This window comes from Drosophila rhopaloa, unplaced genomic scaffold (genome assembly GCF_018152115.1).
Source record: "Drosophila rhopaloa isolate 14029-0021.01 unplaced genomic scaffold, ASM1815211v1 contig_163, whole genome shotgun sequence".
In the NCBI taxonomy this organism is placed as follows: Eukaryota; Metazoa; Arthropoda; class Insecta; order Diptera; family Drosophilidae; genus Drosophila; species Drosophila rhopaloa.
In genome coordinates this window covers 13,345,128-13,362,624 of record NW_025335043.1, presented here as the reverse complement: position 1 = coordinate 13,362,624, position 17,497 = coordinate 13,345,128, and the positions used below count along the sequence as shown (strand labels likewise).

The following is a 17,497-nucleotide window of genomic DNA, read 5'->3' as shown; positions in this document are numbered from 1 at the left end:
AAAGCCGCATTTCAGATGGATCTCAATTAATCTCCTCATGGGACGGAACTAAATTCCACATGGGAGAATAATTGTATTTTCTCTAAGGATCAATTATAGGCCATGTTAAAATATTTTGGGGTCAAAACATATTTGTATACAATTTTAACGAATACATTTAAGTAATAAAAATTAAGTTAGCTATCAGTAATATAATTAAAAAATATAAACATATACATTTAGTTATTTAAAAATAGGCCCTAGATTTAATGAAAAAAATTAAAACGATCCATATGATATATTGACTATTTTTATATTTTGTTGTGTATAATAATAATTGTATATTCATTTCTTCCACTATTCTTATTTATTTATAATTATATTAAAAACTAACATAACTTATACGTAAAATATAAAAAAATTGTATAAAAAATTATCGATTGTTCCCGCTAAACATCGATATCATCGATATTTTGAAGACATCGATTAGATTGATGTTGGCATCGATGTATCTCAACCTGAAGCAATAACAAAATAATAATCCAGCACTATCGAACGAGAAACGGTTGGAGCGCCTTCGTTTCGCTCAACTTTAAATAAATTAAATTAACTCCCTGCGAGGCGTTCGGTTGTGTGCGTTCGAAAATAAAGTAAAAAGAATTGGCGGTGCTTGCAAAAACGAAACAAGCTTTAAAAATAATTGGAGTGCATTTCATTGCGGGTTAAAGAATTGCGTTGTTGCGTCGTCTTTGTTGTTTTCATTGCTGTCGGGTTGGTCGCATGAAAAATAATTGTTTTTATTTCATGGGGTTACACATAAATTGCTTAATAAGCTTCACTGTGAATAGTGTGCCAAAATAAAGAGAGTCGCGAAACGAAAACGAGTTTCTGTGAATGTTGAGAAAGCCAAACAATGCGCTGATTTATCTATAGGTGTATATGCACGATGTTGTAAACATTTAAAAATACAAATCGCCTCATAAAGTCTTAGAGGTCCAAAATATATGGGCACGAATTTTCCGATTTCGTAAACGTGGAAAGCGAGTGGAATGCGGTGTGATTTTTGAGTGCATTCTTCGACGTTTGTTTTGAGTGGAAACACAACCTGTTTTTCAAGGTTTATAAAGGTGAGTTTTAACACAAATCGTGGCGATTTTAAGATACTTTTGTCTTCGATTTTGGTTAAAAATAAGTATTGTGTTAAAAGTGTCATTTGCCCTGGAATTACGAAAGTTCCAGTTCGCTTAGTCTCCTCTTTTTTCATTCGGCCTCTTTCTCCCTCTCCCACTGTTTGTTTATGGCTCTCTTGCATTTGTGTGCGTGTCAATTAGCGCTTTTATTCCGCGCACACCAAGAACAGTTAAACCTGTTCTGGTTTCTCTTTCGCACAATTTTATGGCCTTTCTTTGGCTTTTGATTTCGCGCAGTCGTCTTCCTCGTATCTTTATATCTGTCATGAAGAGCAATCGCAGTAAATTGACGAAATTCTCTTTCATCGCAATCCTCCACCCCCCTCCAACCCGCATCATCGGTCTTCCAATTTCCAGAATGCTGCGGAAGCTCCAGCTGTCAGGGTAGCAACAACAACGTAGGCAGATCAAATGAAAACAAAGCCAGCATACACACACACACCGAAATAAACTAACTAACGCACACTGCTGCAGCTGTTCGCTGATGATATCCAGAACGAGATACAGTACTACACCTACAAAAAGAACTTCCCAATCCTAAATATGCTTTAAATATCGACTGTATCTAAATAAAAAGTTGTACGATACTCTTTCAAATCTATAAGTTTTTCGATTTACGGAGGTTCCCCTATATTAATCAATTATTATTATTTTAATTATCTGTGCCGCTTTGCCAATCTTGAAGACCCTGGGGAACATGCTGAGATTTTTATCATGATTTACCCAAATATCACAACATTCCAACAAATGTATGTGTAATATATGACGGAATCCTTAAAGCGTCATTATTTTTCTGTACTGTGTACAATATAATGCTTAAGCATAGGCGTATGTCGTTTGGAAATTTGTTTACGACGCGCGATTGTCGTATCAGTCCTTGCCTTTTGTCCAATTTCTTTCATAATAAAAACTGGGGATTCCCATTAAAACTACCTGGTTGCTAGTTTGCAACATATGCTCCTAATCCCCTTCAACATCCTCATATTTAAAGGTCTTCAATTGTATTAGCCCTATACATGTTTTTTTTGTTTAATAACTTTAGAAATCTTAAGATTTTGTAATATTTGTATTACCTACACATACAATATTAAGTATTCTAATTAATGAACCAAATCATTGAAAAATGTAATCCCTATAAAATGTTTTTATTGTCCACATATCTTACTTACCCAAGCGATTTCCAGCTTTATTATTCCGACATTGGCAATGGAACTTGATCATTATTATCATACGTGATTTGATGAACGATGACGCCTGTTTAGGACTTGAGCTTGAAAGTGCAATGCACCGCAAACAATTTCTCCACGAGCTATTGCAAAATGAAATGCTAAAACAGCACTAAGAGGTGCGCTCCTCACCCTGTTTTGGATATACATATGTATCTACATGTGTAAAAGTCTGTTCAGATTCCTTGATAGAGCCTGACTTTGTTGTCGCCATAATTACTCAGCTTTATTGATAGTGGAGTGCGAGGGAGTGGCTGGCGGAAAACATAGGATAAAGCCTTTGTGTGATTTCTGGTCCTAAAAACCCAACAGACAGTTTTTTCGTTGTCTGTCGTCAGTGCTATCATGATTACAACAGTGTTCTGCTGCCCCTCTACTTTTTTTTTAATTTTCTTTGGCGTTGCATTATCCAACATTGTTTTGCTTTCTCCGTATTGTTGCAATTGTAGTTTCAGTTGCGATGATTATGCAAAATTCTTGGTTGTATGTCTGCATTGCAAGGTGTGGGTGCGATTCCTCTATAAAAATAAACAAATGTTCTCTTTATTTCCAGTTGAAATACAACTGGGTTCTCTGAATTTCTATTAGTAGCTTCTAGCATTTTCCGAATTCGGGTTAGAAATCGGAGCTTCTCCTGCTAATTGGGCAAGTAAAATAAAGGTGATAAATGTGGACTCACCTGTGAAATGAATACGAAAACGTCTAAGCAGCTAAAATTACTGTCACTGTGGCTGACGTGGCTACGAATATTTTTACTTATACATACTTACAAATTTGTCATATGTTCACGTTTGTCCACTTATTTTTTTTTTAAAGTGGAAGTTATACTGTCACCCTAGTATAATAACTTTTAATAATTCTTAAATTTGGGTACGCTTAAAGTTTCCATTAACCTGATCACTGAACATCACATTGAACCTAAGTTAAAGTCTATGTCAAAATACCTCTTTGAGAATTTTGGGACTCTAAGCAACGGAACCATATTTCATCAATTATGATTAGTCATCAATTATAGAGTCAGAACATTTGGTTTTCATATTTATTGAATTTCTTGCCATTCAAAATGTTTATTGTTTTTTCAATTGTTTATTTCAAATGTGTTTTATCAGCCCTGCAAGGCGTTAAATTCCCAAATGGATGTGAACAATTTGCGTTGCGGTTATTGGAGATGTTTTGGTTTATTCGACTTTGATTCCACTATCCAAAGTAAAGCTCAAATGAAGGCCTCTCTCATATATAATAATTCTGATTATATAGAGCGGGAGCCAACAATCTTTGTTTGTTTAGTATTAATCAAGTGCGCAGTATAGAGATCCCATTGAGGGAAGTGGATATATCTCGCATATCTCGTATACGCCAGATCCAGACGTTTTTATAATGTACTTTAAATATATAAAAAAAATTGTATTAATCCTGATTTGCAATAAAAATAGACTTTGCTTCTGTTTTTTAAATTACTAGCTGTTCATCCCATTATTAAAATAGAAATCAAATTGTTATCTTCTCATCTTCAAAAATATCTTTAAAAAAAAGATGATTCTCTTTGAATTCTGTCCAACAAAGCTTTTTCTTCAATCTAAAAATGTATTCCACAGCTCTACGTTTGCACGATCCACTTGAATGTAATTTTCTTAATTTTCCTTCATCAAAACTCAAGTAATTTTCTTGCTTGGTCTTCATGGGATTAGTCATATATAAGTACCTATACATTTCGAACACTTAAAAGGCACAAGACACGTAGACAGACGGGCAGCGGAAATGGATTTCAACTTATTTGCCAAGTTTCTAATACAGGTGCTAACAATTTATGCTTCCAACTATATTTGTATGGCTCTTAATGTCTGATTAAGAATTGCAATTGGTTTCTCTCATTTGGGGTTTTTATGTTTGTGTAACGTTGTTAAGAGATAAGAGAAGTGCAAGCAAACATAAGGAGTGCCACAATTACCAATCTGTTGGGAAAGGGTGGAACTACAACTCCTCGGTTTCAGAGGTAGATTGACCCACCGTTCTGACCCGAAAGAAAAGTTTATACAAACATTTTGTGAATGAAATCAAAGTGACTCAGCCAAACCAGATGCTGTTCATGCGGAATCTATGAATGGTGAATGGGTTCGATACTCGATAAAATAGACTGTGCCGGACACGTTTTCCATTGAAAAAATCTCACACACTCGTTTATTATACAATTAACCGATTCACATAGTTTATAGACTATAGTCTAGCAATGTTTTACTTAAAGTGACTCATCCACGACATTTTCATTTAGCTCATTAAAACAGCAATCAGCAATGTAAACAAATAAGTAAATTGCAAATGTAAACTCGTTTTCTCGTAGAAATTCACATAATAAGAGTGCTTTTCGCATTTTAATATGATTTATGCGGAAGCAAAATAAAAGTTTATTTGCTCCTTAAGTGGCCAAATTAAAATTAATGCTGATGGGTTGTATTATATATTATCCAACTACTTTTTTTGGGTCAAAAGTTCAAATTTTCAATTTTAAGTAAGCAGAGTTTTTCTTTTGAGGATATATATATATATATATTCAAAAAAGATAATTTTGTCAGATAACACAATCTGTTTTGATCACCAGGAATCATAAAGACAAGATAATATCTAAACAGATTGTGATTACTGAACTAATTCCATTTTTTTGTTGAGAATAGAGAATTTAAACAAACGTTGCAATTGAAATTTGTTAGTTTAGTTCGCACATTTTTGCCACCCATTGTAGATTTCATTTATTTACAGGATGAATTGGTATAATTCTATTAGTTTATGTCCGTGACCGGATTACGCATCTTCCGTTCCGTAGATTTGTTTATATAAAGGGAGACCGAATTAGTCACCTACAAACGTACGTAGTATCAGTAAACCGATTCCCTGATGGGTTAGAGGTGCGGAATGGTCTCGGTTATTCTTATCGCCCAGCGTTATCTTTTGTAATCTTTTGAGCAGAGTCGAGGGGCCGCCGGTTGTTATCACTGCCTTGTTTATATTCTCTCAGTGTATTTTTTTTAAGAGATATGAAAACCCTAGCTATTATCAGTTAAATAATACATAAATCTATCTGTGTATTATCTGTCATTTTTGAATATAAAAATATTTTCGGAGAAGTATTAAAACAAATTTGTTTTTCTCAATGGGTAAATTATTTACGATTTAAAAAAGCTAGACAAGCTACTTCTACTTTACCGAGTGGATTAAAAATTCTACGTTTTCCCCAAGTCTTTTCTCTTGTGGCGCCATTTTATTACTTTTCTATAGCTCATCACGCTATTTCTGGCTAATAGCAACCTTGACAATGACCATTTCTGTTCTGAATTCAAATTGGAGAAATGAAGAGTTAGGAGCACATGTCGCCATGCTATTAAGTGAATTAGATTTCACGCTGGATAAAAAAGTAACCAGCAATTATATTTCCCGCACAAATAGAGGTTGTGGATCACGACAATCCCTGCTCTAATTGTAGGTATTTTCCAACTGAACAAACATTGCTGGGCCATGCATCATGTCAGTTCGTAATGACTGACTGTTGAAAGAAACATCTCTCTTTTGTGCACCTAATGTTTGGTATTGGAAGAGTATCTTAATTTCCTGAAAAACGGTTATGGTATCAATTGTAAATGGTTTGGGCTGGGTAATTTTACTGATACCGATACACATTTATGCAATCCATTTTTGATGGGTCATTCGTAATTGTAAACCATGATCGGACAATACTTGGCCCAGTTCACACGTAGACTTGACATAATTAATTTCAAGTTCTCAATATCTATTGAAATGAAATCTGAGAAAACACCCATGCAGCTCCTCTGGGACACTGAATCGAAACAGGAGGATGATGTTCCCTTGAGAGAACTCTAAAAAGTCACTGAACGCTTTTTTAATATGTTGTGGGAATTAGATGTGGCAATCAGTAGTCAGTGAATCATGAAGTACCATGGTGCTGTGAAAATGGGCTCTTCGCTGGCGGGATGCAATTGAAAGTGAAATTACAACGAGCATGACCAACAAAGGCCCACAATCTGCTGTGCTGCCCCATGAGCAGCGGAAATGTATTCGTTTTGTTTTGTTGGTTTTGTATCCATATTTATCATTCAAAATAAATTGCAAAAATAATACACATAAAAAATGGGATTGATGAGAAACGAGCAAGTGGTCAGCAAGCGAAATAAATCGTAAACAAATAAATATATTGGCGGATTATTGATCAGTTCACACATAAATGATTTTTAGCACCCCTTTGTTATTGAAAACAAATTAAAGAATTTAACGAAATCGAAGTATGCAATAATATTATACAGAAAATTTTATTCATCTGCGGTTTTACAATATAAACGAAAAATCTATTTGATTGCATTTCAATTCAAGTACTTTACATTTAGGTTTACTAAGTTTTTAAAAAAAGTTTTGTGTTCTGATATCCCATTTCGCTTTTGTAAGAGTTAAAAAAAACACTTGTACATTTTTTGTGCTCTATTTTGTTGCTGCAACACAAAATATAGTTGATGTTCAGGTGGTTTCTTGCAGTTTGTTTTGTATATTTTTGTGGAATGCGCTGCTCTAGTGTCCTTATGTAAAGTTTGTGTCAGATGGAGAAGGTGGCTCCTTGGGGTGTTGCTGCTAGGCCACCTCCTTGATTGTTCCACTGACTGCTGTCCTAAAATAGACGTCGGCGCAGCTGACGTACGCCCTCCGCCATGCCCGTTCTCATGGAGAAGACGAATGATAGGGCAAAGCCCACCAGGCTGAAAAGGAATAGCCAGGGTGTTACCAGCACCACGATGAGGAATAGCAAGGTGTCATTGGCCTTGGCATTGGCCAGGCGCCACAGCATCTGGCGCAGAGCGATGCGCAGTTGGAATTGGGCCCGGCTCACCCGGAAGCGAACGCCGCCGCAGAACCAGCCGACACGCTTGACCTGGCGGAAACCTACACCCACTACCAGGGTCAGCAGCTGGAGCAGCACCAGCAAGTGCTTGGCAATAGCGGTCTGTCCGCAGCGCTGGAGCGTTTCCTCCAACCGTCGTCGCCGCTGCTCCGGCAGAGTGTCCATCAGGCAGCCGTAGGCACGTCGAAAGCGGGATTCCGCCAAGACCGCGCCCTTCAACTGACTGCAAAGGTCACTCTCCGAGTCGGTGTCTTTAATGGCCGAAACTCCGGCTGGACGTGGAGGCAACTCCTCCTGACCTGGAGTCTGATTCAGGAAGTCCGGCATAGTGGTGTCCTCCAGCATGGACATCGAATGGTCGCCCTCGAAGGGTGCATAGAAGTTGGAGATGGGCGGTACGCCCAAACGCTGGCCACGACCCAAACCGCCGCTCAGGATGCGCTCGGCCATTGAGGGAAGCGGCGATGGTGGCGGCAGGGAATCCAGACCAGCTCCTTCGACCAGCGAACGCTGCCGGCTGACAGAGCGCATCAGCGGCTTGGTGGGCACCTTACCCAGGAATGGCATCCCGTTGAGGCCCTCGGGAACGGGGCCGGGTCCAAATCCACCGCCATCGCCGAACTGCGGAGCATTGAAGTTGAAGGCACTGGCTCCAAATCCTCCCGGGCCGGCGTTGAAGGGCAAACGTTGCTTGTGCATCTTCTCCTGCTTCGCTCTGGGGGATTGGAATGATTTAGTTTTCTGAGATCTTTTCCCAGTTGCTTATTGAGCAGCCTTCAATTTCTGGCTGTGTTGGAAATTATCTACGATCAGACTGGGCTAACTTGTTCAGGATCTGACGACTTTAAAGTCATGGACTCAGACCTTACTTGGATTTGGTTTATAAATCCCAACTATGGTGTATTCTATTTTATATTAAGTACTTTTCTGCAACTAGTAATAAGTTGTTTATTTAAAAAAACTGATACCATGAGCAAGCCTGACTAATGTAGTTCATTCTCCCTTTGTTCCTACAGCTCTGGATTAATCGCAGCTTGAGTCATCCCTTACTGAAAACTACCAGTGATTGTCAGTTCAATGTGATGCCCCAGTGCAGCTACATCAGATAAGAGAAAACCACTCCAGGACCTGGAAAACACTGCCATCATGTTGAGGCTGATCCTTATCGCCTGCCTGGCCCAGCTGGCTTATTCTCAGGCGGATCTTAAAGATCTGGATGGACCCAATATCTGTAAAAAAAGAGAAACGTAGGCATATCTTTGAACTTCCTGTAAAGGTATCAAGTTAAATGAGTAACCCCTTACTTTTAGATATCCCGTGGAAGTTGTCTACACAGAATTGGCATCTTTCCAGGACCGCGGTTCCACCTGGTGCATGAGCATCCCGCCCCGGTGCTCCACCTATCGTATTAAACACAAAGTGGTTAACAAGACCCAGATTATTATGAAGAATCGGATTGTAAGGGATTGTTGTGGTAAGCTGGGCTGATCAGTATTTAAAACCGTCTTCAGGTATCTAATCCGTTTTTACACCTTTCAGATGGCTATATAGCCAGCGCCGGAGAGTGTGTGCCACATTGCTCAGAACCCTGCCAGCATGGAAGATGCATCTCCCCGGAGAAGTGCAAGTGCGACCATGGTTACGGAGGACCCGCCTGTGATATAAGTTCGTTGAGCCCTTAATCTATTCTTTCTTTGTGCCTAAATGCTGTTTGTTTGTGTCGATATCTTTACAATGAACCGCCTTGGGTGTTTCAGGGGTGCGGCTCGTCCTCCAGTTCGGGATTTTTAAAATTTAAGTTTCTAAAAGTACTGAAAAAAGTACTGCCTGTGCTCGAACTGCCTGTGATGAGCCGCGAACCGTTGATAAGTGTTTGGTCAATCACCAATAAAGCTTATAAATGTCAATCTAAATGCCCTTGCAATGCAAATACAATTATTTACTACAAATTATTCTAAATGTACATAAATATAAAAAGTAGTACAATTTGAAAGAAAGCTGACTCATTTAGCTTATCAATAATTAGTAATAATAATACAAAGGACAAGCTTATCCGACATTATTTAAAATTCCTTAAATGTTTTTAGTATTAGAGTATTTTTCCAGCAAGAGTTTAAAATACAATGAGGAATTTATAAATGCAAACAAGGTACAAAATAATCAGATGTCAAATATTTACATATAATTAATACAATATGACAACACATTAAAAGTGAAACAAAAACTCTTCAAACAAAAACCAAAAAAAAAAAAAGAAAAATAAAGAAAAAGGGCATTACACTACAAGATACAGCTGGGAACACAATATGGACGAGGAGGACATTGATTACCTGCCCCGGCCAAACACCAACAGCTTGAGCGTTCCGAATGACCCTGCAATGCTGGCCGTGTACGAACTTTACAATCCTCCTCTACACGTTAATCGGACAATACTTTCCGAGCATAATCGGGATACCTTCGCAGAGGTGTTAAATAACCCCTCTCACCTGCCCACTTTGGCGGAACTGTGCGTCCGGGAGTTGGCTAGGAGTGGGGGCACCCACATGGCCGTTGCTGCCGTGCGCGAGGATCCGCTCAAGATGCGCATCCACTACGACTCGCTCGACGTGAATCTGCCTCTGCGCGAGTGCTACTACGTGGAGGATGAGAGCTACTGGAAGCGCGTAGTTTTGGCGAAGAGTTCGGACACTTGCCTCTCGCTGAAGAAATTGCACGAATATGAATGGCGCAGGAAGGGACTGAGCCTCAAATACGTGGAGCTGGTGGAAGCCTGTCCGGCCGCCCTCTGGCCAGAGCAGGAGATGACCGAGCTGGCCGAGTTGATTCAAGATCAAGTGCGCTCAATGGACATTCGGCACCTGCAGTCGTTGACAGAGTTTGCCTTCCGGCGAAAGGGAAACGACGACGACGACGACACGGAGCCGGATATCTCCTCTGAAGAGTCTGGAGGCATGGAAATCTCCAGCGATGAGCCCATGACCCCGGACGATGGTGAGGAGGAGGGGGAGGAGGAGGAGGACGAGGGCGGAACCGAGACATCTCACTCTTCAAAGAAAAGAGTAATTGGATTTTCCACAAAATGGAATGTCGAGATCTCTGACGACGAAGACTCCTCCGGCAACGAGCGGCGAAAACGACGGCAGGATCGAAACGCCGCCCGCCAGCGGCTGCGGGATCTGAAGGCCACCAAGCAAGCGGAGCACGAGCAGCGCAAGCTTCGTCGGTTCGAGAAGCAGAGGCCCAAAGATCCAGAGCCGCGTCGGAAAAGAAAGCGGAAGCAGCGCATCGAAGGCGCGTTCGACATCCGAGTTGAGCCGGAACCGGATGATCACGAGGACAAGGTGATGGACAAGCGCAACAAGCTGAAGTATCTGAAGCAGTTGCAGCAACAGAAATATCCGGAGGATGATTGTTGGCACATTGATCTATCTTTTGTGCGCCACTTTGTCAACCTAGTCTCGCTGAACCTGGAATTCCTGGGTCCGGCGTTGGGCCGTGAGTACCACAAGCGGCACGTGCTCTTCTCGGTCAAGGACATGGTTCGCCTTTCCCGGGGCTTGGTGGCCCTGCAGCAGCTGCAGATTTTCCGGCTGCGCAATAGCCGGCTGAATAGCTTCAAGCTGTATCCGTTGTGCCGGGCGTTGCATGTACTGCCCTTGCTGGAGGTGGTGGACTTTGGCTACGACCAGATCACCGGCGACTGTGGCCCTGAGTTGGGAATGCTACTGGATCGGCCGTCCATGCTCAAGACCCTCGAGCTCGAGTACAATCGTCTGGACGTGCGGGCCATGGCGGCCATTGGGGAGGCACTGCAGCGACCGAGCCTTAAGAGGCTGGAGTATCTGGGATTGGCCCACAACAAGATGAGCGGCAATGCGCTGACCATACTGTGCAACCGCATCAAGGGCACCGAGCACGTTGAGGAGCTGAATGTCTCCGGGATCGAGGCAAATCCTAGGATAGTTGTGGACGAGATTGGCGATCTGCTGCGCCACCACGATCCGCTGCGCCGTCTGAAAATGGCGACCATTCCAGTGGGCTCCAAGATGGGCATTAATCTGATATGCGCGCTAAGCGGTAACATGAAGATCACCCACTTTGACTGCCGCGACTGTGACTTGGACGAGGACGAGGAGTTGGATGCAGACCTGGTAGTCAGGCGGAACATTTTCATGAACGAAAACAGCTATATCTCGGATACGGATCGCTTTCCTACTACAGCAGATGTGGTGGAGTTTGCCAAGACGCTGAAGCATCCGATGGTGCAGAAGATCGAGGAGGACATGGCGAAAAGGGATGAATGCTTCCAGCACTATCCACCCCCGACGCCGAGTGTCCATAGCATGATGCATCAGTCGGTGGTGGCGGAGGAATCTGACTACGACATGTGGCATGTGTTCGGAACCACCACTAAAAGGGTGACTAGGGACACAGCTTCACTCGGAGAGCTTGATCATAAATCGAGTTCAGCGTCGGTACCAAACAAGGAGCCATTTAGATACGAACCCAACAACTTCGACCTGGAAGAGTTCCGGGAGCACGTGTATCAGCCGGGACCGGCAAACAGGCACTCCTACCTCGTAAAACAAAGGAACTCGCTTATATAACCCACACGTGGACATTATTAGTTTATCAAAATCTTAAGTTACTATAACTATATCTAACTAATACAACTGCTGTCAGAAAACTATGTCTTGAAATCATGTAAAAACTGTAGATAAAATGAAAATAAGCTAGAAATGAAAAATCTTTGATTCTAGTTAATACAATAAGGTAGTTTTTTTTTTTGTTAGTATTTTAAGAAAGAGCCTAAAAATTGCCAATGCAAGGGCATTGTTACTTCGGACTACCGAAGATCTGCACGTAGTTTTTCCGTAGTTGTACTTTGTCTTCTTCCTTAATGTTGCTTTGTAGCTTGAGTTGGTTTACCCTTTTAAGTTGCCATATTGACCCGAAATCTAACCCGCCCTCCCACTCACTACACTACACCCCACTCTCTCACACAACCACGCAGTCCACTCCAGCTCAATTATTCAGGTGCAAGCAGGCTTACGGCCACTAATTCCCCTCACCAAAGCGGCAAGATCCGGGAGCGGAACTACGTCCGACTCCTGGGATTGCCGTGGCTTATAAGCAGCTCGGCAAAACAGCAAGAAAGCAGCAACTAATTGTCAAACCCGTAACCGTGAACCGTAACCGCTGCTAACCAAGTTTGTGTCACTCTTCGGTAGATTGCCCGCCGGGCTGGTACGGCCGGAACTGCTCGATGCAGTGCGACTGCCTGAACAACGCGGTCTGCGAGCCTTTCTCCGGCGACTGTGAGTGCGCCAAGGGCTTTGCCGGAGCTCGTTGCGCTGAAATCTGTCCGGAGGGCTTCTTCGGGGCCAATTGTTCGGAGAAGTGCCGCTGCGAGAATGGGGGCAAGTGCCACCACGTGTCCGGCGAATGCCAGTGTGCACCTGGTTTCACGGGTCCTCTGTAAGTGGACGGAATGAGAGGAGTGTCTTTCGGTGACATCATCGAATGGCACAGGATCACGGCAAAATTAAACGCAGATTGCATTGAATCAAGCAAGTTAATTAAGGTTTTTTATACTAAATTACTGCATCCTACGATTGATTTTGCTGCTTTCCTTGAGCTCTCCGATATGTCACCCCAAAAACCCTACTAATCCTCCGCTCCAACTAGATGCGACATGCGCTGTCCGGATGGCAAACATGGCGCCCAGTGCCAGCAGGATTGTCCGTGCCAGAACGACGGAAAGTGCCAGCCGGAGAGCGGGGCCTGCATGTGCAATCCCGGCTGGACGGGCAGCGTGTGTGCCAACAAGTGTCCGGTGGGCAGCTACGGAGCGGGATGCCTGGAGACGTGCGCCTGCTACAAAGGAGCACCCTGCCACCACATCACCGGAAAGTGCGAGTGTCCACCCGGATATCTGGGAGAACGTTGCTTCGACGAGTGCCCGCTGAACACGTACGGACTGAATTGCAGCATGACCTGCGACTGCGAGAACGATGCCACCTGCGATCGGGCCAACGGAACCTGCACCTGTAACCCGGGCTGGAGAGGAGCCAAGTGCGAGGAGAGGATTTGCGAGGCGGACAAGTACGGTCTGGACTGCAACCGCACCTGCGAGTGCGACATGGAGCACACGGATCTGTGTCACCCGGAGACGGGCAAGTGCCAGTGCAGCATTGGATGGAGCAGTGCCCAGTGCACCAGACCCTGTACCTTCCTTCGCTACGGTGTAAACTGCGAGCAGACCTGCAATTGCAAGAATGGAGCCAAGTGCTCGCCGATCAATGGAACCTGTCTGTGCGCGCCCGGCTGGAAGGGAGCCACGTGCGAGGAAGGCTGTGCGCCGGGCACCTTTGGCCAGGATTGCGCTCTGCGCTGCAACTGCGAGAATGGAGCCAGGTGCATGCCGGAGTCGGGTGAGTGCGTGTGCACGCCCGGCTGGAAGAACTTAAAGTGCGACCGTCCGTGCGACCTCAAACACTATGGCCTGGACTGCGCCAAGCAGTGCGATTGCCAGAATAATGCCGCCTGCAATCCGCAGAACGGAAGCTGCACCTGTGCCGCTGGCTGGACCGGCGAGCGCTGCGATCGGAAGTGCGAACCGGGAAAATTCGGACACGAGTGCGCCCAAAAGTGCCAATGCGACTTCAACAACAGCCTGGCCTGCGACTCGACCAACGGACGTTGCGTATGCAAACAGGACTGGGGAGGTACTACTGGGATTTCTATATACCTCTCATTAAATTCGCCTCACGCAGATCATAAATCATTCAGATAATTAGCAAGATGATAGGTCATTGAGATTATAAGCAAGATAATAGATCAACATGCTCCACTTAAAATTTAAAATGTGTATGTTTTGGAAATCTTAGGAATCTTTTATTTTTTAAGATTTTTGTTACCATTTTATTCAGTTTGTATGCCTGCATGATTTGCTAGTCTTTTTAATATCTTATTTGTAGCAATAATATAATACAATCCAGCAAAAAAAGAATCCTTTAAACGATCTCAAAAAAAAAGAGAGTAGAAATCAGATTTATAGATTATTGAAAATTAAATTTAACTATTTTCCTAAATTGTAAACAAAAAATCTTTTAAGGAATAGTGTGAGATGGGCTCTCTGATTAGGTTATATCTCCTGCGGGATTTTTACCTCTAACCAATTTTCAATACCAACTCAAACCATTAATGCTCCGCACTCATCTCATTATTTTCATTTCAATTGCATCTATTTTGCATGCCTACGTTTCATTTCTTTAATTTAATTCGCTTTTCTGGTTTTGCACCTGTGTGTTTCTGGTTTTTGTTGTCCATGTCTGATGCCCATCGAACAAACAACCCAAGGCGTTCATTGCGAGACCAACTGTCGGAGCGGTTACTATGGTGAAAATTGTGATAAAGTTTGCAGATGCCTGAACAACTCGTCCTGCGACCCCGATTCCGGTAACTGCATCTGCTCGTCCGGCTGGACGGGAGCCGACTGCGCCGAGCCCTGTCCACCTGGTTTCTATGGAATGGAATGCAAGGAGCGCTGCCCGGAGATCTTGCATGGTAAGATTCCATTTGGATTTTGGATTGGGCTCAATAAAGAATGTGTAGCCAAGTAATCTCTAACATTTCCCCATTTTACAGGAAATAAGAGCTGCGACCACATAACGGGCGAGATCCTCTGCCGCACTGGTTACCTTGGACTAACCTGCGAGCATCCGTGCCCGGCAGGACTTTACGGACCCGGCTGCAAGCTCACATGCAACTGCGAGCATGGCGGAGAGTGCAACCACGTGAGCGGTCAGTGCCAGTGCCTTCCCGGATGGACTGGCGCCAACTGCCACGAGTCCTGTCCCACGGACACTTATGGCCAAGGATGCGCCCAACGATGCCGCTGTCTGCACCACAAGGTGTGTCGCAAGAACGACGGCATGTGCATCTGCGAGACGGGCTGGACGGGCCCACGTTGCGACGAGATCTGTCCGGAGGGATTTTACGGCGAGCACTGCATGAATGCTTGCGCCTGTCCCTCGGCCAACTTCCAGTGCCATGCGGCTCATGGTTGCGTGTGCAGGAGTGGCTACATGGGCACTAACTGCGACGAGCTGATCGCCTCCCAACGAGTTGCAGACCAGAATGAAGATTGTAAGTTAATATAGCTCGACTCAATAACATTACTCATTAAGGAAACCTTTTCACCTGCAGCGAGCCGAGCGAGTGTTGCATTGACTTTGGTCCTGATGACCCTGTTCGCGTTCATCATCTTTGCCGTATTCTTCTACTATCGCCGACGTGTGTCCAACCTGAAAACGGAAATTGCTCATGTGCACTACACACATGACACGAACACCACTGGCTGGCCGCCCAGTAACCACAACTTTGACAATCCCGTGTACGGCATGCAAGCGGATACGCGCCTTTTGCCTAACAATATGCGCCCCAAGATGAACAACTTTGACCAGAGCAGCTCGATGAGCACGGAATATGGCGGCGATGATTCCAATGCCAGTGGAAGGGGTAAGACATTTACAATTTGACCTTAATGGTCAGTGTTTAATAATGATTTTGTATTTCCAGTAGGCAGCTATTCAGTCAACTACAACCATGACCTGCTAACAAAGAACTTGAATGCGGACCTGACCAACCCGATTGTTTATAATGAATCCCTCAAGGAAGAGCATGTGTACGATGAGATTAAGCACAAGGAGGGCTACAAGGATCCGGGTATGTGCTTAGACTTTATAATAATCATGCTTAGTAATTTCGCAACTAACTATGTACTCCACATTTGCGCACACATTTTGGCATAAATCAGTGAAAATTTATAGCAAGATTTTATTTCCCGAGGGTAAGCAAGTGTTAAAAACCCATTCTTTGTAGTGCTCTGTTAGTTTTCACTCATGTCCAGTGTTTATAGTGCTCCTCTAAAGTACCAATTATGTAATTCGGTTATTTTATACCCTAGATGAATATGATCACCTGGACTACTCGCGTCCTAGCACCTCGCAGAAGCCGCACTACCACCGCATGAATGACGCCATGCTTAACATAAACCAGGATGAGGAGAAGCCCAGCAACGTGAAGAACATGACCGTGTTGCTGGACAAACCGTTGCCACCCACGGAGCCGGAGCCGCAGCACGAGAGCTTCGACAATACGAACACCAACCTCGACAATGTGTCGACGGCGTCGCCCAGCTCCAGTCCGGAATTTCGCAAGTAGTCAGTCAACTTTACCCGCTGGTTAGATTTTAAGTCGTCAACAAGATATTTTAAAGTGTCTATATACAAACCTTAGTTTAATTTAATTAATAGAATTTTAGTTGTGTACGTGAGTTTATGTAATTCTGTGTAGCATTTGTCTTGCATTCGATTTGTAATTTTGTATTTTGCTCAATTTAGGCACGGCTGGCCAGTCAATTGTAAATTATTCTTTAGGGGCCCTTTACAACCCAGCAACGGTCCCAACTTTTGTAAATGTCTACTTCATTCGCTCTAAATTGTACTAACGATATGCTCATTTGATCGATCATCAAAGCGACTTACACCCTAAGTGAACTCATATTAAATTTAGTACCTAGAAACACCTCTTCCTGTTAAAATTGTGGAGTGTCTCTGAGAGAAACTCGTCTGGATCGAAGGTTGCAATAATTTTAAATCGAGTGCGGAGTGCCTCTAAAAGAAACTCCTCTGGATCGAAGGTTGCAATAATTTTAAATCGAACCCATGCATATACAGATTGATATCAATAGAATAAGCATATGGTATTTATATTTTTAATAAGCCATTTATTTGTAGAGTGCATAAACAATACATTAAAAGAGATCCTCATTGATAAACTATTTTGAATACCACGAAATATTCGTAAAAGTTATTGTTAACAAATTTAAATGCTGTAATAAGTAAAATTTTGGCCAAAATTGTATAAAAATCTGATTGCGATTTCTGATATAGATAAAATATTCACAAGTAGCTCAAATATTGGAATATTACAATTGTGTCAATACACGTATAACATAAGATAAATCCTGATAAAATTGTATGTTATTGTTCATATACACATATTCGATCTTTTAAAAACGCGGATAATAAAAACTAATTAAAAATATTTTAAAACCATTAACTTTCTAATCCCAACCATTTGCTCAAAAGTAAAAAAAATCATACTTGACTTTTATATATTTATTTAAATATCTGTTA

The 17,497-nt window shown here is 42.7% G+C and overlaps 3 protein-coding genes across 7 annotated transcripts; 2 read left to right on the top strand and 1 right to left on the bottom strand.

Moving 5' to 3' along the window:
* Nucleotides 1–527: 527 nt before the first annotated feature.
* On the top strand, nt 528–17,413 carry LOC108039955 (protein draper). 5 transcript variants are annotated; one of them, XM_017117146.2, is made up of 12 exons: nt 528–1,106; nt 8,309–8,539; nt 8,603–8,766; nt 8,832–8,957; nt 12,524–12,770; nt 12,981–14,020; nt 14,655–14,861; nt 14,943–15,443; nt 15,504–15,815; nt 15,879–16,022; nt 16,114–16,146; nt 16,264–17,413. In XM_017117146.2, the coding sequence occupies exons 2-12, from the start codon at nt 8,439–8,441 to the stop codon at nt 16,518–16,520; spliced, it is 3,132 nt and encodes a 1,043-aa protein (XP_016972635.1). In that variant the 5' UTR covers nt 528–1,106; nt 8,309–8,438; the 3' UTR covers nt 16,521–17,413. The 5 variants fall into 5 exon arrangements, with proteins under 5 accessions (XP_016972635.1, XP_016972634.1, XP_016972636.1 ...); XM_017117145.2 differs by having other exon boundaries at nt 15,876–16,022; XM_017117147.2 differs by lacking the exon at nt 16,114–16,146 and having other exon boundaries at nt 15,876–16,022.
* Nucleotides 6,863–8,128, bottom strand: LOC108039960. Its single transcript, XM_017117155.2, has one exon. It carries the CDS (start codon nt 7,989–7,991, stop codon nt 7,062–7,064), a length of 930 nt encoding a protein of 309 aa, XP_016972644.1. The 5' UTR covers nt 7,992–8,128; the 3' UTR covers nt 6,863–7,061.
* LOC108039957 lies at nt 8,964–12,039 on the top strand. The gene has a single exon (XM_017117152.2). The coding sequence runs from the start codon at nt 9,599–9,601 to the stop codon at nt 11,897–11,899; it is 2,301 nt and encodes a 766-aa protein (XP_016972641.1). The 5' UTR covers nt 8,964–9,598; the 3' UTR covers nt 11,900–12,039.
* Nucleotides 17,414–17,497: the final 84 nt, after the last annotated feature.

Excerpts from the sequence above, each read along its gene's own strand:
- LOC108039957 (XM_017117152.2), top strand. The coding sequence starts at position 9,599 with ATGGACGAGGAGGACATTGATTACCTGCCCCGGCCAAACACCAACAGC.
- LOC108039955 (XM_017117145.2), top strand. The coding sequence starts at position 8,439 with ATGTTGAGGCTGATCCTTATCGCCTGCCTGGCCCAGCTGGCTTATTCT. Across the intron at positions 16,023-16,113 it reads GGAGGGCTACAAGGATCCGG|TGAAAATTTATAGCAAGATT; the intron begins GTATGTGCTTAG and ends GGCATAAATCAG. Across the intron at positions 16,147-16,263 it reads CAAGATTTTATTTCCCGAGG|ATGAATATGATCACCTGGAC; the intron begins GTAAGCAAGTGT and ends TTTATACCCTAG.
- LOC108039960 (XM_017117155.2), bottom strand. The coding sequence starts at position 7,991 with ATGCACAAGCAACGTTTGCCCTTCAACGCCGGCCCGGGAGGATTTGGA.